At 41.6% G+C, this 27236-nt stretch overlaps 1 protein-coding gene across 2 annotated transcripts in view; it reads left to right on the top strand.

Annotated features, from left to right (window-relative positions):
• The window catches only part of SMAP1 (small ArfGAP 1), a 229696-nt gene that overhangs the window by 37836 nt on the left and 164624 nt on the right, over positions 1-27236 (top strand). For both annotated transcript variants that reach the window (XM_054021659.1, XM_054021658.1), the window contains exons 2-4: positions 9556-9689; positions 21128-21213; positions 24045-24120. In XM_054021659.1, coding sequence (XP_053877634.1) covers positions 9556-9689; positions 21128-21213; positions 24045-24120 — 296 coding nt within the window. The remainder of the gene's footprint in view (positions 1-9555; positions 9690-21127; positions 21214-24044; positions 24121-27236) is intronic.

The following is a 27236-nucleotide window of genomic DNA, read 5'->3' as shown; positions in this document are numbered from 1 at the left end:
GTGGATTTTTGGAGTGCCCACACTGTGCCAGCACCCTGCCTTGCAAGTTCCGACCCCCCTCCCTCCTCCACCCTTCTCTCACTCACTGAAAGCTTCCGGAGGTCAATCACTGCGTAATAAGGTTACTCCCCGTTTACACTGGAGCACCAGCGTCTCAGCCACTCCGCACCAGCTGTTAATCCTCTTGGGGAGGTGCAGTACTTGCAGCGTTGTAGCCACGGAGATACTGCACTGTAAATGCCTTGCCAGTGTGGACGGGGAGTGAGTTACAGCGCCGTGGGCAGCTTTATTGTGCTGTAACTCTCAAGTGTAGCCAAGGCATCAGTTACCAATTAACAGTTGATATGTGGGCTCTCAAAATTGGGAGGGAGTAGTGAGGGTAAGATCAGGAAGAAATGGCAGGAAGGTGTGTATTTTCATATAGCTGACTTCTGTAAGAGCAGCTAAAAAGTCATCTTTGGGTCACTGCATACCTGCTTTTTCACCAACTTTGTAGGATTTTCTTGTCAGACTGAATTTCTTTCTTCCAAGAAACTAACCTTCACAATTTCGCTTTGTCCATTTCTCAGTGTAGTCTAAGCCCTGGTCTACACTACAAATATATGTCAATATAACTATGTTGCTCAGGGGTGTGGAGAATCCCTCCATCTGCCCACCCCAGATTCTGCTCCCCTCCTCCGTAGCTCTTGTTTGACCCACCCTCCCCCCATTTCTGACCACTGCATTATAGTGTAGCTGATTCCTTCTCCTCTGCCATGCTGAGTAGGTGCCAGGATCATTGAGCGTACAAGAGAGACTGTCTACTTCTCTCATCTCCATTGCCTGATACCAGTGTTTCCCTGACTGCCAAGTGAATCCATTCCAGAGAAAGTTCTGCTCCACCTCAAGATGGAGCGTGCACAGTTTTTCTGTGGGCAGTGCATGTACAGTTTTGGCAGCATGTAGGAGCTCTGTGAGGCACAAGCATGTACAGTACAGATAGAATATTTGGAGAATTTAGCTGCCAAACTTTAGCAAATCTGAGTGTGTGTGAACTGATGCTTTCAGAGGCTTGTAACTTAGCCAAACTTGGGTAATTTTTCATAGAGACCGCAGCAGATGCTTATCTGAGAGTGGGGTGCTGTGATAGCCAAATTTCAAATCCTTTCTCTAAAGCATGGAGACACTTGAACTTTTCAGTGAAACGGTTCTAAGAAGTTTTAACATGAATAAAATGTATTTTCCCCAATCTTGGTCTTGGAAGCAGCTGAACCATTCTAGGTGAAACTTTCCAAAAACATTCAGCCTGCAGCAGATGCATAACATGAAAAGTTTCATCCTAGATGATAAAGTTCTGGACAAGTTATAAGCAAAGTGAAAATAGGGTCATATAATTGGAAGTGTTGTGGGCAACCTTAACAATAGGTGGCACACCAGCTCTCCCTGTAATATCTTAGGTTGTATTTATACCTTAGGCCAGGGGTCTCAAAGTCCCGGCCTGCCGGCCATCTGCGGCCCAAGAACCTCCCCACTTTGGCCTGCGGAGGAGAAACGCGTGCAGCCATGCTGCCGGCAATGTCTGTTGCAGGCGCCACTCCCCACAACCCCCATTGGCTGGGGGAGAGGGACAGAGATACTATCAATAGTCACTGGGCAAAGTCAGCCATGGAGGCAGGGTCACTTTTTCCCCACAATGAATATAAACAAGTCAAAATACTGAACACCACCATCTGATGAACACCTTGCTGCAATCCTGAAGGTTTCAATTGCTCAGTCACTGAGGCCAAACATCAACAAACTGACAGAACTGAAGCATTGCCAGGTGTCTGGCAAAAACTAAAAAACTCTGGCGGGCAAAGAATTGTATAAAGTTGTATGACAGCTTTATTTCGAAGAAATTCAAAATAAAAAAATCAATATAAACATTTTCTTTTCTGAACACCATCTTCAGTGACATTATTTGCCTGCTGGGAGGATTTGAGGACTGGCACTGGCCCTAAGGTATATTGAGTTTGGGGACCCCTGCCTTAGACCATGAAATAATAAGCTTTACCTTTTGAAATCCCTACAATTTTATATGTAGGAATGTAATTAGCTGCATGCAAATAACTTTTAATTAACTGCTGATTAAATATTCTAAGTCATGGTTTACTCACGTATAGACAGTCAAATTTTCATAGAGGTTTGATGTGGGGCTGTGTTTACCTTTATTGTATTCCCATATATGTTTTGAGTTGGTGAATTCCTCTGAACTGATGTCTGCAAAGAATTTAGTAACCAGTGTCTTCTAGATGAATAGATGTCTTACTATTACCTCCCTAGGCCAGTGCATTTATCTAGCACAGGGGTCGGCAACCCTTCTGAAGTGGTGTGCCAAGTCTTCATTTATTCACTCTAATTTAAGGTTTTGCTTGTCAGTAATACATTTTAATGTATTTAGAAGGTCTCTTTCTATAAGTCTATAATATATAACTAAACTATTGTTGTATGTAAAGTAAATAAGGTTTTTAAAATGTTTAAAAAGCTTCATTTAAAATTAAATTAAAATGCAGAGCCCCCCAGACCGGTGGCCAGGACCCGGGCAGTATGAGTGCCACTGAAAATCAGCTCGGCACGCGTGCCATAGGTTGCCTACCCCTGATCTAGCACTAATATTACAATATTTTAAATGTGTCATCTGGCTGATTCCAATGCCAGAAAGCGATCAAATTAATTTTTTTATAAAGTTGAGGGCATTGGCTTATAAAGACCAAAAAAATACTAAGGATGTGTAGTTGTTAGACAAAGCTGGAGTGTGAAGAGAGATCATTGACTAATTTGAATTCTATAAGAGTGATAAACCAAACTTTGGGTAACTTGGTAGTGATAATACTATGCCTTTCATCACCATGTGTTCTCTTCTCCCCCTGCACCCCTCAGGATGGGTGTCACGCCCACTCCTTGATATTGCCCCATTTAGAAGTTCATGTCACAGAAAACCACTAACATAATTTCTAATAAATTAAAATAAATGTAGAAAGCCTTAATGAATAAAAAAGGTACACATTTATATTTCATATATTATCCTTAATAGATGAAAATATTTTTATGCAGTTAGTAAAGCTCTGTATAAATTAAATGCACAAAATCAGCAAAGAATTAGTGATAAAGAAAATAGTGTTTGAATTGCATGTGTTCAGGTCTCTGCACACTTGTTCTTGTAGCCTTTGAGAAATATGCTCAAAGAATAAAGTCCTCCATTCAGCCCCGAGCATCCTCATTACTCCCATCCACCCACCCTACAACTATCATCAGTTTCCTCTCATGACCAAAAGTTCATCATCCCAGAATGGATTGCTGGATAACTTGTGTAACAGGATATCCTGTATCTTCCATTCTATTTGGCTTATGGACCCAAAAAGGCTGAAACTTGTTGTCCATGCTTTTCTTTCATTCCAAAGATCAAGTGTCTGATAGGTGGAGGTTTTCATATGCAGACTTGATAAAATAGTCTTAAAACTAGATTGCAAGGGGTCAAGGAAGTTTGATTTCAAGATGATAGTTTGTAAGATTCTTGATCTCAAAAGATGGCATTTTGAGGAGGCGTGTCACAGTTGCTTGAGGAAAGCTGACATGCTAGGTTTCCATAGGAAGTAATAGTTTCTACCAAAGTACCAGCTGAGTGGCAGAGGTCTAATTTGCAGGTGGTAAACTGAGTGAATTGTGGTCCATGTAGTAACTATTTCCTATGAAGGAAGCATTCGGCTTTTGTCAATGCTAATGCTATCCTGTTAGCTCTTAACTGTTTCATGCCAAAGGAACATGAATACAGGTAGCCAATAATCTGGCAGATTTTTTTCCATAATTTGCCACTTAGTCTATGAATCACACTAGTGACTTCAGAAATACTCTCCCTTCTTGTTGTGCTCTCCTTTACGGTCATCTGTACTATAGGAAGTCTAACCTTCAAGGGGTAGTTGGAGGATTTATGTGGGCAGTATCACTTAATTTTAGTAACATTTTTACACAGTCACAGTTGTGCTCTATCTTACTCAAGTCTTTTGCATTTGTGGATTCAGAGTTGTTTCTGCTTACTTTAGGGCATATCTGTGTGACGTTGTGCAGTCTATATGGTTTTATAAAAATATAAGTGAATATAATGTAATTGGGATATGCTTCATGCAAAAGGTCTCTTGTAAGGTATCATTACAAAGCATAATCTACTGAGTGTGATCATCCTATTTGTATAAATGTACCACTCTTTTTATCTAAAACTAGAAAAATAAAATATAACTGAGGGCCTATTGTAATTATGCAAAGTATGGGCCATTAATGGTGGTTTGGAATCTTGATGACTCCTATTAACCAGGACCGTTGTCTGCAGATGGCTGTTTTACCTGTGAATCGTCCTGTATGTGTGTGTGCTGGCAAGTGGGTAATGAAGTCTTGCAGTGACATGTGATCATGTTACCTGAGTTGGAATCCATCTTTAACCTGGTGCTTTTCCAGTGAGGGGGGGTGGAAACCCAGAGGGACAAAGGGTTCCCGCCTTATGCAAAATATATATAAAGGGGTGGAACAGAACAAAAGAGGAGAGAAGAGCCATCATGAAGAATCCCCTAGCTACCACCTGAGCTGGAACAAGAGCTGTACCAGGGGAAAGAATTTTGCCCAGGCCTGGAAGGTGTCCAGTCTGAGGAAAAAACTTACTAAAGCATCTCTAAGGGTGAGATTATCTGTGTTCAGTTTGATTAGACATAGATTTGCGCATTTTATTTTATTTTGTTTGGTGACTTACTACTTGAATCCACTTAAATCCTACTTTCTATATTTAATAAAATCACTTTTTTTACTTATTATTTAACTCAGAGTATGTATTAATACCTGGGGGAGCAAACAACTGTGCATATCTCTCTATCAGTGTTATAGAGGGCGAACAATTTGAGTTTACCCTGTATAAGCTTTATATAGGATAAAATGGATTTATTTGGGTTTAGACCCCATTGGGAGTTGGACATCTGAGTGCTAAAGACAAGCACACTTCTGTGAGCTGTTTTCAGGTAAACCTGCAGCTTTGGGGCAGACAGGAGTGTCTGGTTCAGCAAGACAGGATGATGGGGCCCCAAGCTGGTAGGGAAAGCAGGGGTAGAAGTAGTCTTGGCACATCGCGTGGCAGCTCCCAAAGGGGTTTCTGTGATCCAACCTGTCACAATCTGCATGGACACTTATTGTGTGGCAAAGTAGGATGTTAATCTGCCGTGCTCCAATGTGGTGAGCACTGTCTGTCTGTGTGGGCCCTGCTTCTGCACACAAGAAATTCCTTAATGTGCATTGACTTACTGCAGTCACTAGGGAATTTCTAGCGTGCAGCAGCAAGGTGAATACACAGGAAATTAGTATGCCACACTGGAGTACTGTAGATTTACATCCTAGTTTGCCAAGCAGTAAATGTTCATGTAGACGTGCCCTTAGTGACAAAAATAAGCTCCTTATTCCTAGTAGTCCTGTAGAGTCAACACAGTTAAGACAGCTAACTGGGCAGTCTCCTCCATCTTGCAGAGTGGTTGCACAAGTGTTATAGGGGACCTAATTTGATATCTGGTGATGTGTGAGATGGAAAGACCCTAATCTAGAAGCCTAGGTTGCATTTGATTTGAGCAGATGTGCGTGCACCCAGCTCATTGAAGCCAGAGAATTTTGCCTGGCAGCACTCTTGCCCTGTGGCTCTAATCCCTACCTTGGCTATATAGGGTGGTGCCCACCCTGAGTGCAACCTCATTTTCTTCTCACTGCTGTAGCCTAATCTTAGACTATGTATTAATTATATTGATTACTTAAGAATACCCAGTTATCACTTTGAGGGTTGACAGGTTCTTGCCCCAAGATCAGGCCCAGTATTATTTAAATTATTATATAGTTGGGAACCCTGATGTGCACAGTTGCAACACTCACAATATAGGGACTCTTTTATATTTACAAATCTAGTTGATTAATACATTCAAAAACAGGGTTTTGGCATTGTGCTCCGGCTCCGCTCCAGCTCCAGGCAAAACCTGCAGCTCCACTGCTCCGGAGCTGCTCCGCGCTCCAGCTCTGGGGTCTGCTCCAAAGCCCTGTAAAAAGAAGATTCAGATGGCAAGAGACTTATGGCTGAAGCAGCACCTTTTGGAGCAGGACATAAGGCCTGCTCTGGCACCAAAGCCCTTGTCTGATCAGTCACCTTCAGAACTTGCAAGTGATGCCACTCCACGTTCAGATTCTGCTGTTTTCCCGCAAGAGGAAGAAAAATCATTCTCCCTCCTCTGGTAGAGAAAGAGGCCCCATAAGACTAATCAGAGCCACTCGAGGACTCAGAAGATGAGGGAGAGTCTTCCTAAGAGGAGTGCTGACGGCACCGTACTTCCTCCGGCACTCAGGATGGAGCAGGTCGATCGAAATGCTTCCCAGAACCATGGGAAAATCAGCAAGAGCCCACACTGTTAACTCCAGTTCTGGCTAAGGGGTGTCCTTTGAAACCATACCAATGATATTGGTCCCAGTGCTGATTGTCTCCATGCTGATGGCATATCAGGTGGCTTCAGACTTGCTTTGCTGCTCAGTCCCTGATTCTCTGCTAGTTCAGGAATTTTCCGGTACCATTGTTTCTACTGCTTCATCTTCCATTGTGCCCTTGGCACTTTCTGGCCATGTCGCAGAGGTGCTGGGTTCATTGGCACTGCAACTCGCACTGTCCGTGGTGGAACTGAGGGAGACACTGGGCCCAGCAGCGAAGGCCCTCTTGAATGTGGTGTGCTCTTTGGAACAGTCATTGCCTGGTCAGCAGATCCCATTGTCAAGCTTGGTACCATCCTTGGCCACGGTGGTGGTGCTTTCTCCAGTACCAGATGAGAACATGTCTTGCTCAGTATCATTGGTGCCAATTACCTATTCTCTTTGGCACTGATGCCTACCCTGTGTTCGGCTTTGGATGAATCCGAGCACTTGTTCTCCCTGTTGGGGCAGGCTGGCTCCCCCTTTGTCACTGGAGAATCTATGGGACTCCTTGAGATCCAGGTTGGGGTTGTCCACCCTTTCATTGTCACCCAATAGGCACCAGAGACCATCCTCTGATCACCATCTGTACTAAGATCAGCATAGATCCTGCAGTCAGGACAGAGGCCCTTGGTCTGGTGCCTGCTGACACCAGTGGTAAATCTATTAGCCCAGTCCCTCCTTGTAATCCTTGGGATGCTTCTTGGACTTTGAGGTCCCATTCTAGAGCAAGATCACCTGTGCAATTGGTGACTCCTGTTCCCTGAACTAACAGCTACAAGCGACCGCTGAGCCTGTGCCCTTTGGACCGCCACAATAATCCGGACTGGATCCTGTGATTAAAGAACATAATCCATTGTTGGTGTAGCTAACTGCTTCTTTGTTCTCTCCAGACAGCTCGACGGTACTGGCCTCCTCAATGCCCGTGAACTTCAAGGCATATCAAGGTCTCCTTAGGTGTAAGGCCACTTTCTTAGGCATCCAGGCTGAATTTCTTCAGGAGAACACACACAAGCTGTCGGATATTCTCCAACCATCCGCTCAAGGGCCAGTAGCCCTCCCAATAAATGAGGCTCTCTTGAAGGTGGCAAAGGCCCTCTGGAATACTCCCACTTTGTTGCCTCCCATGGTGAAGCATGCAGAGAAAAGGTACTTCATTCCCATACTGGATTTTGAGGGTTTTATTCCCACTCGGCCCCTAAGTCTCTTGTGGTAACTGTAGCCAATGACCGAGCACAACAGGGAAGGTATACATCTACTCCTAAGGACAGAGTCCAAAAGGATGGACTTGATGGGGTGGAAGAGTGTGTGTTTTTTTGTTTGTTTGTTTGTTTTTTTGTTTTTTAATACTACCTCTTTCCTGCAGATGCACATCACTAACTAGCAGGCATTGCTCTCTAAATACAACTTTGTTATTTGGGTGCCCACATCTAAGTTTGCAGACACGTTGCCAGAAGCCTCCAGGAACCAGTTTGTCATTCATTGCAGAAGCCTGTATGGTAGCAAAGACTTTTACAGTCAGCTCTAGATGTGGCAGATGCCTTAGTCAGAATTATGGTATCAGCTGTGACCATGAAGAGGGCCTCATGGCTGCAGAATTAGGGCATTGTGTCTGATGTGCAGCAGACCATTGATGACTTACCTGTTGATGGTAGGTTTTGGTTTCTAAAAAGATTGATGAGGCGTGCATCCTTTTTTAAGGATTCCTGAGCTAGTTTGCATTCTTTGGAAGTTTATACTTCAGCTGTACAAAGACATCACTGCAGTGGTCAGCAGCAATACTGCTTGCAGTGTTTCTTCGGGCAGGCCTCCTTTCCTGTAAGGCAGTGGGACTACCCCAGGAGGGGGCATAGATCCCAGAGTCGAAGGCCCTCTGATTCTGGTTTTAGCCAGCTGGCATCCAGCAAGTGCTCATTTTGACTTGTGTGTCCAGAAGTTCTCTCTCCTGTTCTGTTCATGCTATGCTTACTCGATCGTCTAAGTCGTCCTAAACAGCAGAAAATCTTCATTGGTCCCAACTCAAAGAATTGAGTTAATTGGGGTCTTGATAAACTCTACGAAGTTGAGTGTTTTTTTGTCAACCGATTCCACGCAATCCACCACCTATGTCTGGAGCTGCCGTGTCGACCCTCCACCACAGCTCGAGTATTCCTGAGGTTGCTAGGCCCTAAGGCTGTATGCACATCCGAGTCTGAGGTTGTTTGTTTCTTTTGATTTTGTGGGATGAAAATCTTGCTATCCAAAAATGTCAGTTCTTCAGTGCTTTTAATTATTAAACTACATGCTAGGTATATTTAGTCATTATTATGTGTATGTCCTTAAATATTTGATACTATAAACAATACTCAGTTGTGTATTTAGATCATATCTAGTGGTCTTTCCATCTACTCTAGGTATTCTGTTTTACAACATTTTTATTGTTGAATGTTTTGGTCAATGTTCTTGTCTGGGTTAGTTTACACACATTTTTGAATAATCATTGCCTAGCAGGGGCAGCCCAAATACCACTGTCAACTTGAAGCAGAATGATGTGTGTCCATATGTAAGCCTAAACTGAAAAACTACTGATTGAGATAGTTGTTGTATGCCCCATGAATCCGTGGCTGCTGCATTTGTTACTAATAACTCAGATATGGTAAAAATTGCAAAAACATCTTTTTAGTTATTTGTACCGATGCTTGCATCTAATGCACATCCAGCGGGATTAATTTAAGTGCAAACAGACCTTGCTACTGTTAATGAGTTCAGTTTTTATTGTGTGAAATTTCATGGAATTCCTGACTTGTGATGTCTAAAAGGTTTTTCACATAAATTAGTTATAAAATGATAGACAATTGTAGGTAAAATTACAACAGGGGAGGTGGAGAAGACCACTTAGTTTTTCCATGGATGATTTATAACCAGATATTGCTAACATAGAGACATCTCTCTCTACTTAATGTGTAGCTGTCAATCCTGTTTCTCTTAACTATGTGTTAGAATGGTGCAGAAAATCAAATCTCCTTGTTATATGGAATTTTTAAAAGAAATTACCAACTAATACTTTTTTTTTTTTTTTTGCATTAGGTCCAAGATGGGCTTCTTGGAACACTGGTGTCTTTATTTGCATCAGATGTGCTGGAATACATCGAAATCTCGGGGTTCATATATCAAGGGTAAAGTCTGTCAATTTGGACCAGTGGACACCAGAACAAATACAGGTAAAAGATCTCTTGTAAATCAGATATTTGAACTGGAGGGACAGGTATAAAAAGCCACGTTGTTAGGTTCTGAGAGAGGGGCCCTATATCTGCTTGCCTGGTACATGGGAACAAAATAACAGGAGTATCTCTTACAATCCTGCAGAAAACTTGGTATAGATAGTTACTCAAGTTTCAAGTAAAGTATGTGCAGCTACTCAGGATGGATTGCTCTAAATCACCAATTTAAATCATGATTTAAATAAGCAAGCCAGGAACCTTGATTTAAATAATCAATTCTAATCTTGTTTTCATTAGTTTTTTAATTATTTCCCTAAAACAATTGACTCTCATTGGTTAGTAAACCTTTAAAACATGTTGATTTGCAACTAGATATAGTCTTTGCTTTAGCTTTGGTACTTCCTTTTGCTGAGGAGGAGGATATACTGTATCTATACACCTTTAATTAAGCAGTTTAACATACATTTATTCAGAGTCTTAGTTTTTAACAAAAAAATAAAAATTGTGAATGATGCTTTATTTTTTGTTTTTAAACTTGATTGGTTAAGCTGCATTTGGAAGGAAATTGGAATTCAATTAAATGACGTTAAACAACCTTGATACGAAAAATTAACACTTTTTCCCCCTCCCGTTCATCTTACTGTACCAATGTGTTATCAAGGTCCCTATACAAGTACAACTCAGTTGTAGTAGTGGGTTTGTGACGCTAATCTAAAAATGTCCCATTTTCATGTTGACGTTCAATGCTACTTTGGATTGTGCATAACATCTATCTAGGGATACAACCCTTTGTACTTTAATTATTCATTTATGTTTAGCTACATTATAAATGGATGAGAATAGTACAGGGGTAAGCAACCTATGGCACGCGTGCAGAAGGTGGCACGCGAGCTGATTTTCAGTGGCACTCACACTGCCTGGGTCCTGGCCACCGGTCCAGGGGGCTCTGCATTTTAATTTAAATTTAAATTAAGCTTCTTAAACATTTTAAAAACCTTACTTACATAACTAAACTATTGTATGTAAAGTATTATAGACTTATAGAAAGAGACCTTCTAAAAACGTTAAAATGTATTACTGGCAGGTGAAACCTTAAATTAGAGTGAATAAATGAAGACTCAGCACATCACTTCTGAAAGGTTGCCAACCCCTGGAATAGTACATTCAGTTGTATATTGTCAATCGTAGAGGTGCAAAAAAATCATAAAGTTCTGGGTTTTGTGTTTTACTTGTTTATCCGCTTTTAAATGATGGAATCTTGACTCATGTATTTACTTTTAAATACCAAAAATGATAGATTCACATCATGGACTATAGAATTAAACGTTCGCTTCTAAAAGTTGGTGGAGTATTTGAAACTGAGCAACATTGTCCCTCTTTTGTCAGTATGGGACTTAAGAGTCTCACAAAGTAGAAAAGGGGTGGCAGAGGAAAGCTTAAATGAATAAAGATAGGTTTTAATAATTTCAACTCTCAATTTTTGATAAATCCTAAACGAGCCTTTGGAATATATAGATTAAATGAAATCCATTGAGTTCAAATATTGATAATGTTTAGTGTCTTCTGACGCAATGCTGCTGAATTTGTAACTCTTTTATCAGGAGCATTTGGAAACTTTAAGATAGCAAGACTGGATTTTTCTGTTTTATTAAGCATATGCTAATTAGTAGGATGTTTAATTTCTTTATTAAAAGAAAAATTTAACTAAAGTATCATCATCTAAAGTAAATATATGAGAACTCTCATCTGACAAGTTGCAATGTCTCATATGGTAGCTAAATTTTTTCCATATACCTTGTGCTCCACAACTGAATATTCATTTATTAATTATTAGAGGGATTGTTTTATCAGGTTCTTCAGAAACCCATTTGAGAGAGAACCAATCACAATTAAAACATTTTGAGCCACAGTAGATTATCTACAACTGAGTGATTTGCCAATTTAGGAAATTTATTAAACACTCCAGAAGTTGCTATTGTCTCTTCAAACATACTGCATTCCATATCAAAGTGCCATCCTTTTGGTAAATAGTTATTTTTAAAGAAATTTGACTGATTATGATGGTCTGTTATACCTGTTATAAAGTATGAATTGTAGTTTGGGTCTGTATATACTTTTTAATGCTATAAATAGCAAATTTTAAAAGACATGGGTCAAGGTTAGAGTATTTGAATGTAAACGTACCAGTGCTCATGTTTTTATTTTGTTACACTGTAATATGCTTTCCTTTTGTGTGTGCCTGTTTGTGAGCAGAAATAACATGTTCAAAGATATTTGAAAATGCTGCAGGTTCCCTCATCAGCATGTAGGCAGAAGAGCAAGCATAATTTGCATATACCTGTGCCTGGGAGGAAATTCAGTTGTTTCTTGTAGGGTATTCCAGTAAAATACTTAAAAAATTGTATATTGTTTGTACAATATGTAGCACAATTGGGTCCTGGTGACACCTGCTCCTAGGTGCTAATGCACTATTGTATAATAATACAGCAGAAATTGCATGATGTTAAAAATTTGTTTCTAAAATTACATAATTTTGTGTCGTTGGCATTAACAGCATGCTAAATTTAATTAAAACTGTTGCATTGTATTAGCTTTGTTACTATGTTTAAATTGGCTGCAAAAGCAATCCTGATGGCATGGATGATCCTAGCAGGACCACAATGGCTTACTTGTGTCAATGTGAGCAGAGTAAACCTTATAGTGGAGCACATTTCAGTAAGAGCAATGCGGAACTTAAGCCCATTTGAAAAGAAATGGGAAAGAATGTTACTTCAAAATAAATGAGACTTACCTCTAGCATATTATGTTGTCAAGTATCAGAGGGGTAGCCGTGTTAGTCTGAATCTGTAAAAAGCAGCAAAGGGTCCTGTGGCACCTTTAAGACTAACAGAAGTATACTTCTGTTAATCTTAAAGGTGCGACAGGATGCTCTGTTGCATATTATTTTGTGTATCTGAAATTATATAGTGTTAGTGCCACCCTCACCTAGATCTAGATTTTGTTATTGGAAAAATATTGTGCCTACATGTCATATTTTTAATAATAAAAAATTGAAGGGAAGAAGCCTGAATATTGCATGCTGTTATAAAATTTTGATTTTTAAAATGACAGTCTTCTTCAAATTCAGTCCATTTCAAAATAAGAGTTCAGCTTGAGGAATTACACCTTCTGAGTTCCCACTGCCAACTCGAGTTTTACAATTAATTTCTTCTATTTCTTTTAAAATATTTCTCTCCCATTGTGCTGTGAGACAAACCTAGGCAAATTGGGAGCTGAAAATACAGGGGATATTAAAATTGCAGTCAAATGTATGAAATAAGGAAACAGAGAGACAGTTCAAGTGGCCTCTGTACATTCCTACTCTTGGATTGTGCTGGTGGTGCATTTCTGATGATGGAACGCCTCCTAGCGCTGCCATTGGAGTCCGTTCATGCCCCCTCCTGTCCCATCTCTCACTGCTTCTGAACAGTCTGAGGACAAGGCTATAAAACAGGATGTGGCACCCTGCCATCTCAGTGCCTTACAGCCGTGGTAAAAGACAGCCTGGAACGTCTCCAAATCTGACCCATCCACTTCTTCAGACAACAGTACCTTTAGTTAGTTCTTGTTCTTAGTTTAGTTCTTTATTTTATTATTCAAAATATTACCTTTAAAAAAAAGACTCTTGTAGGTTCCACATCTTGGTGCAATCTCTCAGATCGCGTGGCAGATCTGAAAGGAAAGTGGCTAGGATTTAAAAGACATGGATCTTTTCCTACTGTCTTTCGTGCCTCCAACACCTATGACGTATGTAGCATACATAGCAGAAGGACATTCTGTCTTTCATATTGTTTACCAGGAATCACCTTTTACTCTCCAAGCCTATAAACAGTGTTAAAACGAGACCCACGTGCTTCTGCTGGAGCATTCCCTAGTGACCAAACCCTCTGGTGCTGACCAGCCAATTTCTGTGATTAAAGAAAGGCCTGCATCTGACCTGTTCTCCTTGGGAACTAAGCAGCGGCAAGTTAAGGTTCTGCTAAAGGTTCTGTCATTCAGTCCAGGGAGACTGGTAAAACCTGTTGTATTGAAGGTTACAAGTAATCAGATAGTAGTTTCAGTACAAATATTGGCCTCTGTTACCTGTCAAGCCCACTTGGATCAGACTTTCCCAGTTCTGGGGAAGGGGGTGGTGTGTGATGTGGCCCTGGTTAGTAGTGCTAAGCACCATTGGGAGTCCTTTTTTGGAACTGACCCCAAGGAATCTGATATAGTCCTAGGTTTTGGTTTAGGATTCAAAGTTGGGGGCTCGTGATAAATCTCTTGAGGCCGGTCGTATTCTTAATATAATGAGTTTTATGGTTCCAAAAGTCTTTTCCAGAGCAGAGTAGCTGCCAGTGCAGTGGTTATTAGTTGTAGCCCTGTGTGATGGTGTATAAACCCCACACTGGACAGGAGGGGTTAAGAACAACAAGGAGTTCGGTGGCACCTTAAAGACTAACAGATTTATTTGGGCATAAGCTTTCGTAGGTTTAAAAAAAAAACCCACTTCAGATTCATCTTGGGTGTGAGTCAGGGTTTAAAAGCCAGCCAGCTCAGTTGGGGGCTGGCAAGCCAGGGAGGAGGATGTTCCCTGGGAGCGTCAGGGGAGGACCAGAGCTGAATCTGCACCGAGCTGGGGCGCAAAGGAGCCACAGCACCCAGCAACTGAGACTGGCGTTGGAAGCCCAGAAGGTGACATTCCCCAGGGCCAGTGGCCAGATGGGGTGTGGACTGAGGTAGGAGTGACCCAGGGAAGCTGACTTGAGGCTGACATTAGACGGAGATGTGTGAGCAGCCAAAACAGCCTCCCAGGGCCCTGGGTCGGAATCCAATGGAGTGGGAGGCCCTGTGTTCTCCCCTCCCCTTCCCCCACATTGTATCCACTTGGCCAGGTTGCTGCCCTGAGGACTGCGCCCCTTAGGGTGTGACTGCTGCTGTAGGCACTAACCACTAGGCAGGAGACCCTTCCCCCGCAATCATACTCAGACACATGGCTCAGATTCTCAAGGAATCTCGGATCCAGAAAACAGTCTTACTGCAAGAATTCTTGAAGGGAGTAATCAAGGGGATAAAATAAAGAGCAACAGACACTCTTGTGCCTGTTTCCACTCCAGGGAAAGGACAAAAAGCTGAGGAGTTTTTTCAAATGTCCTCCAAACTGTCCCTTCCCCATACCAAAACTATGGGTTCATTGAAGACATCTTTTCCCCTTCTCAGTTTTAAGGTTGCTTCGATCTCTAGTTTCACTGCTTCTAATCGCATCAGAAGTGAGAGTAAGTCCAGTATTGAGTCAGATAGGGATAGAGAGGTTACATTTCTACCTCTGTTCCATTCCACTGACAAGACTTGATAGAAAACCTGATTCTAATTACTGGTGAAACTGGCAGTTTCTTCTAAGGGATGATGGTTCTACTGGCCATCTCCTAGATACAATGGGGAAAATAAATAAATAAATAAATATAAAAATGTGTGCGTCTGTGTTCATGTTGAAAAAATCAGACAAACTCTACTAACTACCATGTGAAGGGTTCTTGCTCTTTCACACTTACCCTGCTTGCCACCTCACTGATATTGGTTGCAGCTCTCAGATGAATTCTGTGGGTATGTTCTGCCATCTCTGACAGGGAAGGTAGAAAATTAGATATTTTGGGAAGCTCTATCTTCTCCTCTTCCAGTCGTGGCATCAAGGTATCGAACTCCCAAGCTGTGATATCTCATTATCAGTCCTGTCTTTGGGAGAAGATGGCTCTCTTTCTGCTTAAGAACCTTGCTGGAGATCAAAGAAGTCAGGCAAAGGTATTAATTACAGAGGAACAATTTGTTGCCATACAGTTATTGAGACACTTTCCATATGTCAGACTTTGCTGCCAGGGGGGTGGTGTCTGTCATACCATAAGGAGATGTGCATGGCTCAGATCTTAAGGTGTATTTCCTGAAACTAGAGTGGGTAAAAGATCTCACTTTAAAGGAGATGGTTTATTCAGCACAAGCTATGTCCTCAAAGGAGATGGTTTGGAGCTCCTGTCTCAACAACCACAGGCAGCAGAATTCTCCTTAATCTTTGTCCTCATATCTTAGCAGCAGCAATAACCGCTTCCTCCATAGCATCAACAAACAAGAAAAAGCTACAAGCCTCATCCCAAGAGCAGGTACACTACTTCATGCAATTCTGTGCCAGGCCTTAGACAGTAGGTGTGACACGAGGAGTGAGAGCTACAGCTCAGTCCCCAATCAACTCTCCAACTTTCCTCCTTCCATTCCACCTTTGGAGTTTCACTCTTCGACTATTTCCATTACTGGAATATCATTACCAGAGAGAAGTGGATCCTTGAGAAAGTGCAGGAAGTCTATTCAACCACATTCCTCCTCCCTGTTTCTTCCTACTGAGGGATCCCTCTCACAAGCACCTACTAAGAATAGAAGTTCTATCCCTTTTGGAAGCTGGGGCTATTGAGGAGGTTCCAAAAGAGTTCAGAGGGAAAGGGCATTTTCTCAAAGTAGTTTCTGATCCCAAGGATGGATGGTGGAATGTGATCCATCTTAGAGCTCAGAAACCCAAGTTACTTTATCAGAAAGTTCAGCTTCCTTGTGGTGACAGTTAGGTCAATAATTTCTTCCTGATCTATCCAAGATTGATTTGTAGCTCTCGATCTCAAGAATGCATATTTCCTTACATCAATCATATCTTCATATTGTGAATCTCTCCATTCCATGTTTTGTTCTTTTTAAAAATCACGTTCTGTTTGTGCCAGCCATCTATCGGTCGGATGGCCGTGTCTCCTCTGATTTATTTCCTGACACCACCTCACACAGAGTAAAAGTTACCAAGAGCTTTGGGTTGAAAGAACCCCGGGTAACACCAGTACAGGGTCCTCCCCTTTGGCCTTTCTGCTGCCCCTTAAGTATTTACAAAATGCCTTTTTGTCATGACAGCATGCTTAAGACTGCAGGGTATTAATATATACTCATATTCTTATTAATGTCTAATAAAAGCTTCATCTCAAAAAGTCTCTGACCATCAATTTGTAGTGTGTATGTGTGTGTTTTCGGGAAACTGGGTATCTGAATAAATTGGAAGAAATCACATCTTCCTATGCAGAAGCTCTCCTCCTTTGGCACAATTTTAGACCCCCAAGATGGAAGGGCTTTCCTTCCAGAAGAAAGTATCACTCTGCTGTTACAAAACTTCAAGAAGCAATAGAGGGTCCTGTGGCACCTTTGAGACTAACAGAAGTATTGGGAGCATAAGCTTTCGTGGGTAAGAACCTCACTTCTTCAGATGCAAGTAATGGAAATCTCCAGAAGCAGGTATAAATCAGTATGGAGATAACGAGGTTAGTTCAATCAGGGAGGGTGAGGTGCTCTGCTAGCAGTTGAGGTTTGAACACCGAGGGAGGAGAAACTGCTTCTGGAGTTGGATAGCCATTCAGTCTTTGTTTAATCCTGATCTGATGGTGTCACATTTGCAAATGAACTGGAGCTCAGCAGTTTCTCTTTGGAGTCTGGTCCTGAAGTTTTTTTGCTGTAAGATGGCTACCTTAACATCTGATATTGTGTGGCCAGGGAGGTTGAAGTGTTCTCCTACAGGTTTTTGTATTCAACCTCCCTGGCCACACAATAGCAGAATCTTCTCTATCTCACTTACAAGGCAAAGTAGTTCAAGTAGTCATGATAACTTGACAGCTTTGTTCTGTGGGAACAAACAAGAACAATCTTGTTCCTATAGCTTGCAAGGAGAATGCTATGGGATTGGAGCATCCATCACACTTAGCCTGTAACAGTCAGTCTAGTGCAGGGGTTCTCAACAAATTTTTTGGTGGCCTCAGTGCGGCCACCAACTCTTGCTGGTGGTCACTCTGACAACTTTTTCCCCTAAAATAAGTAATTTTAGGAAAAACAAATGTATATGTGCATATTTATGTCCAAATCATTGTAATTTATCTATATAAGGGTTTGGGGTTTTTTGCAGACTCAATAATAAAAATAATGTACAGTTGTCTCTATTCTTTACTGGACTTAAACAGAATAGAAACACAAATAAGGTGCTTTGAATATTCTTGTCTTTTTTTTCTTCTTGTTTCTTTCTTTTGCCCCCCCCCCCCCACTTTTTAAAAGACTTGCTAGCTATAAGTAAGTGTGCTGTGAAAAGTGATATTTGTATATTTTTAATACCACTTTTTACAGCAGACTTAATTCGTCCCCGGGCTTGCCAGGGCTGAGTAAGCTCTGGATGGGGAGGTGGCTACAGAGGCAGTGGTGTCCAGGGGCAATGGGACACTGGGGGAGGCAGCGGGGGCCAGAGGTGTTGGGTTGGGGGGGTGAGCTCGGGGCCAGAGCCTACCACCGCGCAACCAAGGAACGGAGCCTAAAGCCCCACACCCCGGGGACAGGGCCTGGGGACGGAGCCCGAAATCCTGTGGCTAGAGCCTGCTGCTCGCCACCCCAGTGCTGAAACCCAACCTCCCCCCTCATCACTCCCCCCCGGGAATATGGGGGACTCACTTGACTGTGGGAAAAGATGACAATTTGGTGGATCACCTTGACAGGGAAAAGCCACACAAATGGTCTCTCGGTGACAGAAAATATTTGTTCTCTGGGATCACCCCGAAATAGATCTGTTTGCATTGAAATGTAATGCCAAATGCCTGAAGTTCTGCTTGAAAGCAGGAGTACACAGCCTATCTATATATTGGATGCATTCCTTCACAATTGGGGAAGAGGTTTCCTCTGTCTTTCCTCCACTTACTCTAATCCAAAGAATGATATGGAAGATATGGTAAGATAACTTCCTGTGACTACATCTGTTATATCAGCAGAATGGCTAGATCTTGCACCCAAATTCCTTGCACCTGTTGGAATGTGCTATATACCTCTGACTTAGAGAGTACTTGCTCATCAGAAGAGCAGTATATTCTGTTAAATTCTAAAACAATTTATTCAGAAGTGTTAGGAAAAAGTTTGCTTTCTGGGCATCACATAACAGTATATCAGCCTCACTGGGATTAGTTCAGTCCATATATGAATACCGCGTACTCCTGAAACTATCTGACTATCAATATCCTTGATGAAAGACTGCGTTAGCTATCATTTTAATCTACCACACACCAATAGACAAAAACTATATTTACTCGTGACTCCTTCAAGAGCTTAATGAAGGGTATAGTGAATGTGTCAAGGATCCCATACCATCATGGGACCTTAACCTAGTCCTTACTCAAATCATGAGATCTCCCTTTGAACCTATCAGCGCTTCCTCTTTCATCTATCAAAACATGTATTCTAGCAATAAATTCTGCCAGAAGAGTAAGCGAATTTAAAGCTGTGATGGCAGATTCATGCCTCAGTCTTTCACAAAATGGTCCTCCATCCACATCTTAACTTCCTGCCCAAGGTGGTAACTGACTTCCATCTTCACCAGGCAATTACTCAATCAGAATTATTTCCCAGACTCCATGCACGCTTGGGAGAATCAAAGCTCTATATACGAGATGTTAAGAATGCTAGCATTTTATTTAAATAGGAACAAAGTTTTTAGAAAGTCCCCATATCTCTTCATATCCTTTGAAGAAAATTGTAAGAGTCAAGCTATTTCTTCTCAACACTTGTCTAAATGGGCTAAGCTCTGCAATGAAGAGAGCTATAAGCTAGCCTCTGTCCTTCTTCCTGCAAGGGTTAAGTTAGTCTCTTTGGCATGCCTTAAACATGACCCCATTGTTGAAATCTGCACAGCTGCAACTTGGAGCTCAAAGCACATGTTCACTAAACATTACGCCCTTGATTGAGCACACCAGTATGATGCATACTTTGGTAGAGCAATACTTTAGTTACTACTTATTTAATTAGGACTCTGTTCCACCTTTCTTATTTCATGTTACCTCTTAGACTATACCAAGAGTGTCTACTTGTAGAGGAAGAAGAAAGAGGCTACTCACCTGTAATTGCAGTTCTTTGAGATAGCCTTTACACATTCACATTCCCCACCTGACTTCTCTTCTTCCTAGGACTGCTACCTATAGTTGTGGTCCTGAGGCGGTGGTTGAAAGGAAACGAGGTGGAGCATGATGCCCTTTTATAGCTTTGCCTTCATTTTACCATCAGAGCTGCGTTGCCGGTACAATCTGAGTGTGAAAGTGTAGAGTTCATCTTGAAGAACTTTGGGTTACAGATGAGTACCGTATATATTCGTTCATTAGCCCATTCATTTATAAGCCGACCCCCCACCCCCAAAAATGGATTGATAAAAATAGCAAAAACTGTATGACCCTTTCATAAGCCGACCCTATATTTCAGGGGTTGGAAAACTTTGGCTCCCGGCCCATCAGGGTAAGCTGCTGGCAGGTTGGGACGTTTTGTTTACTTGGCGCGTCTGCAGGTATGGAGCCCCTCAGCTCTTTGTGGCTGCAGTTTGCTGTTCCCAGCCAATGGGAGCTGCGGGAAGTGGCACAACTTCCTGCAGCTCCCATTGGCTGGGAACTGCGAACCGCGGCCACAGGGAGCTGAGGGGCTCCATGCCTGCAGATGCTCCAGGTAAACAAAATGACAATTAGATATTCAATGATTCCACAGAACAGGGGTCAGCAACCTTTCAGAAGTGGTGTGCCAAGTCTTCATTTATTCGCGGCGATTTAAGGTTTTGCATGCCAGTAATACATTTTACATTTACAGGGGCTGGCGGATGGAACCCCAGACTGTCAGCAGGCTGAACAGACCTGCCGGCCTGGGTTCTGTCCATACAGGCCGGCGGCGGGGTCACCAAGCTGGCAGCAGCGTGCCACAGTAAATCGGCTCGTGTGCCGCAGATTGCCGACCCCTGCCATAGAGTTTAAAATCATCAAATTTTGGTGTAGACCCATTTATAAGCCGACCCCCATTCTTTGCTGCGTCACTTTTTTACCAAAAATATTCAGCTTATGACCGAGTATATATGGTAATCTCCTTTTTCCTTTAATCTTTCACTTGCAATCTTAGAAGCTACTTTTGAAATACTAAAATAAACATTTTCAGATAAGTGATTTATTTTAAAGCTATGTCCACTTTAACTGTCTTAAGTGAACCCAGAGTAGCAAATTCCACAGGAAACATCTTATAATTCCCATTAATATATGGTCTTTTTAAAATGCTTTTTGTAGTATCTTTCTATTGCAGAAAACATGCAAAGCAGGGTTGTGTTTGTTTGTATAGACTATAACACTTGAATAGACAAGTGATAAAAACAGAACATTGCATTCAAAGGAGTGAAGAGAACATGTATGAAACAAATGGATGTGATTAGGGGATTTAACCTCCAGTTCTTAAAATGTAGTGCACAAAAGTTTTTAATCTTCTCACTTACATGATCAGAATAACAATGGAAATGTGTTTCCAAGACCCAAATTAGCAATGTACAAAATAATAATTCTTTTACCACCTTTCTTTAGTGCATGCAGGATATGGGAAATACGAAGGCAAGGATAGTCTATGAAGCTAATCTACCAGAGAACTTCCGAAGACCACAAACTGATCAGTATCCTTTTTCCGTCTTACTGTTTTCAAATTCAGGGAGCCTTAGTACAACCCAAGTGTTACATAACTAGATGAAGAATTTGATAAGTGTGTCAACTTATCATACCACCCTTAATTAAAGTTTGTGGGGTTTTTTTACATTTATTATTTTGCGGTGCCCAACTAGAGGCATTGAAAAATGGGAAATGAATGAACAAACCTTCTTTATGGTAAGAAACTTAACAAATATATTTAGTTTATTAAAGAGAGAGGTTAAGAACTGATGTGTTCATAGTTTATAAGTGCGTACACAGGGAGAAGATTTTTGATTGAAGACTCATAGATGTTATGCCTTTGTCTTGAAGATGTACTGCTGAGATGTAGATCATTTGGTGCAGCTGGGAGCTGAACTGAATATGTGGTGAGCACTGGGGGACAGAAAAGATGACGAGAATTGATAAATAGAAAACAGAGATTGAATTAGTTGGGTCTAAAAGCAAAATGGGAAGTGGTGAATTTGATAATGGTAGGGAGAATTGATTTGGAGTGAATGAAGTGCTGAGTGAGTCAGGTGGATGAATGGTGACTAAGTAGGAAGATAAGTAGGAGTTGTGTGGGGCTGAATAGTGAGTGAATTGGTATGGTTGTTTGATATGCGTGGAAAAATATTTGTGAAATGTTGTGTGCCAAGGAGTGTTGGAGTGCATAACCAAGCTGGTGATAATTTTAATGGTGTGCTGGTAATTTTTTTGATAATTTTGGAAAGCTAAGTTCATTACTAGTATTAATTTGGTTGCTTTCAATCTGTTTTGCCGCCTTATCTTCAGTTCCAGACCATCGTGGGGCTAGTTCTAGCTGTGTGTGTGGGCTTCCAGCCTCTATAAGCTCCCTCAGTTGTTTGAACCCTGGCTGATCCACAAGAATAGAGCTGTACTGATCTCACCTATCATATCTTACCCTGAAACAGAGTTTAAAAAGTGTGTGTTATGGAATAATAAAATGTTGTTCGGAGTAGTCTTATGCATGAAGCGTGAAATGGTTAGGCTGTCTGAAAGCTTTCTGATTGCAAAAGCATTTAAATCCTTACGCTTTGTCTTCCACTCCAAGCATATCATAGGGAATATGTCTGAGTGTAGTTTGAGCCTGGATAACTTTTATTTGATCAATGCTAAATGAAGTTATTAATAATAAGGAATGCTAAAGCTGCTTTGATTTTTAAGTGAAAGGGCACTGGAGTTGGCCATGCACTCACTATGAGCTTGGCCTCCCTCCAAGTCGCTTTTCCCTTGTCATGCTTATTGTCACAAGAAATGAGTGGAAATGTGTGAAAGGGGATATTGATAATGGACCTTTATATTTAGCAAAGTGAGAATTGGCTTTACTCCATTAGATGGAAGTCTGTTGCCAACTCCTTTTCACATGTTCTGAAAAGGACATCTGTTTGTGGTCATCAATGGATTTTGCAAGGAAACATCTACCTCGGTCTGGAGTCTTTTACTATAACTTCATATTGAGATATAGCCAGCATGCTGGAATCTAACTGGACGAAAGTGATTCCTGAGGCAGGGCAAGAGGGCCCTGAACCCTCCATGCGGAAGGAGAAGGGGGTCTCTGACACCAAAAATGACACGTGAAGTTATATCCTGCTCTGTTCACTGGATTGGCCATCTCAAGAAGAAGAGTGTGACTCTAACCATTAGCTAAGCCATGCCTGAAGTCTCTATACAGCTAAAAGAAAAAAAAGAGACTAATCACCTCCCTGCATGCAAAGTGAGTTCAAGTTATTTGCAACATCTGAACTACAGATCTATCACATGAGTTAAAGAAGAAGATGACGACTGAATTCTCCAAGGTTCCACTCCCAGGTCAGTTATCTAATTAGTAAGAAGTTATTTTGGGTTAAAAGCATACTATTCCAAAGCTGCCAAGTACTTGATTTTTAGGATACTTTCTCACAGATGCAGAAATGATCAGAAAGATGCAGACACCGTATTATTGTGGTAGGGGGAAATCAGCTAAGTAAATAGAGTCTATCATAGGTGGTATGTTCAGACAAACTTAAGATGGAACATAAAAATGGGAAGCTATAAAGAAATCATTCTCAGAGTTATACTTCTTTAAAGCAAAGGCAAGAGTTTCAGCTGCTGCTTTTAGTAGAGTAGACTCTTAGCTCAATTGATTAGATTAAAAGAGAGGCATTCTTCCTTAACTTTCCTGTGAAGTATTGAAATAATTCTTGTTTTAACCTTATAAATTGATGTAATTGCTCACTGTAGTAACTGATGAGCCAGAGAAATTAACCATTGATAGAATTCCAGTTGCAACTTTAATTTGATCATTGTATTAGGTTATATTTTATTAGTGTAGGGAAATTCTAGCCTTACATATCTATGATTCTATGATCCTTGTTGCAGGATTGTATGTTATTGTACGTCTTTGTGGGTGCTCACAACCTATTGCATAATATAAATACAGAGTGAAAATGTTTTGATGGCAGGACACTGACTGGCATCTATTTTGCATATCAATTTTTCATGTCATTATGAAGTATGATTTCAAAGAAAGAAAATGAAGCTGTTAAGAGAAGTATATATGAAATCTAAGCAATAAGTAGCTGTGACTGAATTTTTACTATTGATAAGTTCATCAAAAGTGGTTGAGCATGTGCATAAGTAACCAAAGCAGTTCAGGTTTGGTTTTATGTTTTCTCGCCTTAAACTAAAACTGCAAAAATGAAATGTTGGAGAATTAGAACCAAATGTCATTCTTTTAGTTTGAATATTCTTAATTAACCAGTTTTAAGATTGATTTTCTTTCTCTCATTGCGTGTTTTACTTAACTGCCTGTTTTCAGAGCTGTAGAATTTTTCATCAGGGATAAATATGAAAAGAAGAAGTACTATGACAAAAATGCAATCAGTGTCACCAGTGTAAGTATGCAATTCTTCCAATAATTCAGATAGTATTCTTTGTATTTTTCTTGAAGCTTTAAATTATCCTTGGAGAAATTTAAAATGGTCTATGTAAGTACTTATCAGAAGAGGTACTGGTATGTAGGAATATGAAATAGATGATAAAGACATGGACATATAATTGTGAACATTCCTTTGGTCCGGAGCCATAAAATGCTGACCTTCATTATCTGTGTAAAAAAACCCAAGACAGACAACTTCCCTTCCCACACAAAAACCTAGAGATGAACAACTTGTATGTGAGATAATTTATAATATAGTTAAGGTTGTGTTTCAGAGTTTAGTTTTAACAGGAACTTTTAAAGCTTTATTTTGTAAAAATTTTATTGAAGTGGCAAAAACCAAAACACAGAGTGTAAACTTGGAGCAGTATTGGTTTTTTTTTTTTTTTTTTCTTGCTCTCGTGCTTCCTCCCAGAATCCCATTTTCCCACTTACCTCAGGGCTTTAGTCTCCTTCCCCCGGTGAACCTAGTTTAAAGCCCTCCTCACTAGGTTAGTCAGCCTGCTTTCCTAGGTTTCCTTTTGGTATGTGCTCTATTCCTTGGACTTTTAAATACAGTCTAGATATGACAGATATGTTTGGAATGAGGTAATGAAAAGACTGATGCGAGCCCCCAATTAAACAGTAAGCTATTATTGAACAAGTGTTACTGTCACATTCTGGACTGCAGTCCCGGCCAGTTGTCACTGCCTACCCTGCAACCTGGGTCCCTCACAATGCTGTGCTGTTTTAGCTTCCAAGCAGCTGTTTTAGCTCCTAACAGCATGCAGGACACTCCCTGAGTGTCTGTGTATAGCTGCAGTCCTGGTCCAGCAACTCTGACCGCAGCAGCCTATCAGCAACACTCCAGTCACACCGTGGCTTCCACCATCTGGGTTACTACTTTCAGGCCAACACACTCCCAGTCCTGAGTTTTCCTCAAAAATGTGTGTGCTGCATATCCAGCTCTTTTCTGGACAATTCAGGTAGTAAAAATCCAGATAGTAAAGGGTCAGTATTCAGCAGTTTGCTACTGTAAATGGCATTGCCAGACAGTTAAGTTTAAACAAAACACTGATTAGCTACTACAAATTAGTGTTAGGAGAGTTTAAAACATTCTTGAAATCCCGATATTTGAATTATATCTCTGTAATAACATGAAATTGTGACAAAAACTTAATTTCACTTTTACATTTTTATATATAATATGAATGACTTGAAACTTTTCGTGCTTACAAACATTTAGTAATACATTTATAGCCCATCGTGTAGAATCTTTTCATAAATATCCTATTAGTAGAGACCAAGATGCTTCCTGTAAATATCTGCAAAGCTACCTCATTATCCACCTTCAAAATTCTCCTTTGCTGTGATGCCAACAATAACCTTGTGCTGATTCTCATTGATTTATTTTACTCTCCATTTGTCTGTATCCTAACTATTTGTTGCACCTTGTCTCAGACTGTAAAACTTTTTTTTCGGTGCCTAGCATAATGGGATCTTAGTACATGACTAGGGCTCCTATATGTTGTGATAATTCAAATAACTATAATAATAAAGGTTTAATTTTAATTTCTGTTTTCTCCAATGTATCTTTAAAATATACTTTGATCTAATTTGGATAGAATCTGAGTTCTGCCCATGACGCTTGGGAATGATACCTTCTTCGAGTGCTTGCTCATGTCAGTTCCATTCTAGGTGTGTGTGTGTGTGTGTGTGTGTGCCCACATGCACAGTTGCCTAAGACTTTTGCCTTAGCAGTATCTGTATGGTCAGCTGTGGCGCCCTCTGAAGTGCTGCGCTGATGTGGTGGTATATCAGGTGCCACCGACCCTATGCCCTCTCAGTTACTTCTTACCACCCATGACGGTTGGTTGGAGTGTCGGGTCTTGCTTAGCTTCACTGTTCAGATCATTCTCCTTTGTTGTTTAGTCATAGACTAGTTAGCTGTTAAGTGATTTAGTACTACTTTAGTAGTTAGTCCCAACTGGAACTTTTGTCCTGAAGCAGGGCATGCCCCGCTTCCCAGGCTTGAAGCTTTGTTCTGAGTGCAGTCGGCCGATGCCCATCAGCAACCCTCATGAGAGTTGTCTGAAGTGCCAGGGGAAGTCCCATCGAAAAGACAAGTGCTAGATCTGAAAAAAATTTCATCCCCAAACTCAAAAAGAGTGGGACATTCAGTTAAGGGCCCTCCTCATGGAGGCTGGTCTGTCCCAGGCATTGGAACCCTTACACTTGGACTCCATGCCCAGTACTTTGGTGTCGGCATGCAGTGCACTGCTGGCACCGGGATCCACCCAGCACTGTTTTCTCCCCCTCCCCCCGCCAGTACCAAAGAAGTGGTCTAAGTCATCTGGTCTGCAGGCACTGCGCAAGGGAACTTCAGGCAAAAGACCAGAGTTAGGCCTCGTGCCTGTAACGGAGGCTCTCGGGGGGGGGGGGGGGGGGGTACTGCTGTGGTCAGACACCCTAACCCAACCAGGGACCCACCTCCGACCCCAGCAGGGAGTAGTAGGGTGTTCTGGCCCATCGCAGGGCCATCTGCACCCGAGTCGGGCCTGACAGCTGAAGAACAATTAGGCTGATCGGCACCATAGACGCCTGGCCGCATGGCAGATCCCGCCAAGACACCAGCTCAGACGACCAAGCCGGTGATGGGACTGCCCCTAAAGACAGTGGAATGCCCCTGGACCACAGGCATTATTCCCCTTTGCTATGGCCAAGTACCCCGGTACCACTGCCCAGATCTCCGACACCACAGCCTCTGCCTATAAGACACGGGACTCTGGCATTGACACGCCGCTCCCCCTATTCTCTGTACTGACAGTCCTCCTGCAGATGGCACTGGTCTCAATCGCCTTGCAGATCTCCTAGGCGTTGGTCCCCTCCAACACAAGACTGTTCCTGGTCGTGGCACTGGTCGCCGGGGCCCCGATACCATTCTTTGTGCAGGCATCGGCCCTCGCCTTCCCTGTACTGGTCACTGACAAGAATCAGTTGAGACTCGCGCTTCCACGGCCCTGCACTGGTCACCAGAAGTCAGAGGGACAGTTCAGCCCTTCCCCTGTATGGGGTGAATCGTCTCCCAATCGG

This window comes from Malaclemys terrapin, chromosome 3 (assembly GCF_027887155.1).
Source record: "Malaclemys terrapin pileata isolate rMalTer1 chromosome 3, rMalTer1.hap1, whole genome shotgun sequence".
Classification (NCBI taxonomy): Eukaryota; Metazoa; Chordata; order Testudines; family Emydidae; genus Malaclemys; species Malaclemys terrapin.
This window is presented reverse-complemented; position numbering and strand designations above follow the sequence as displayed.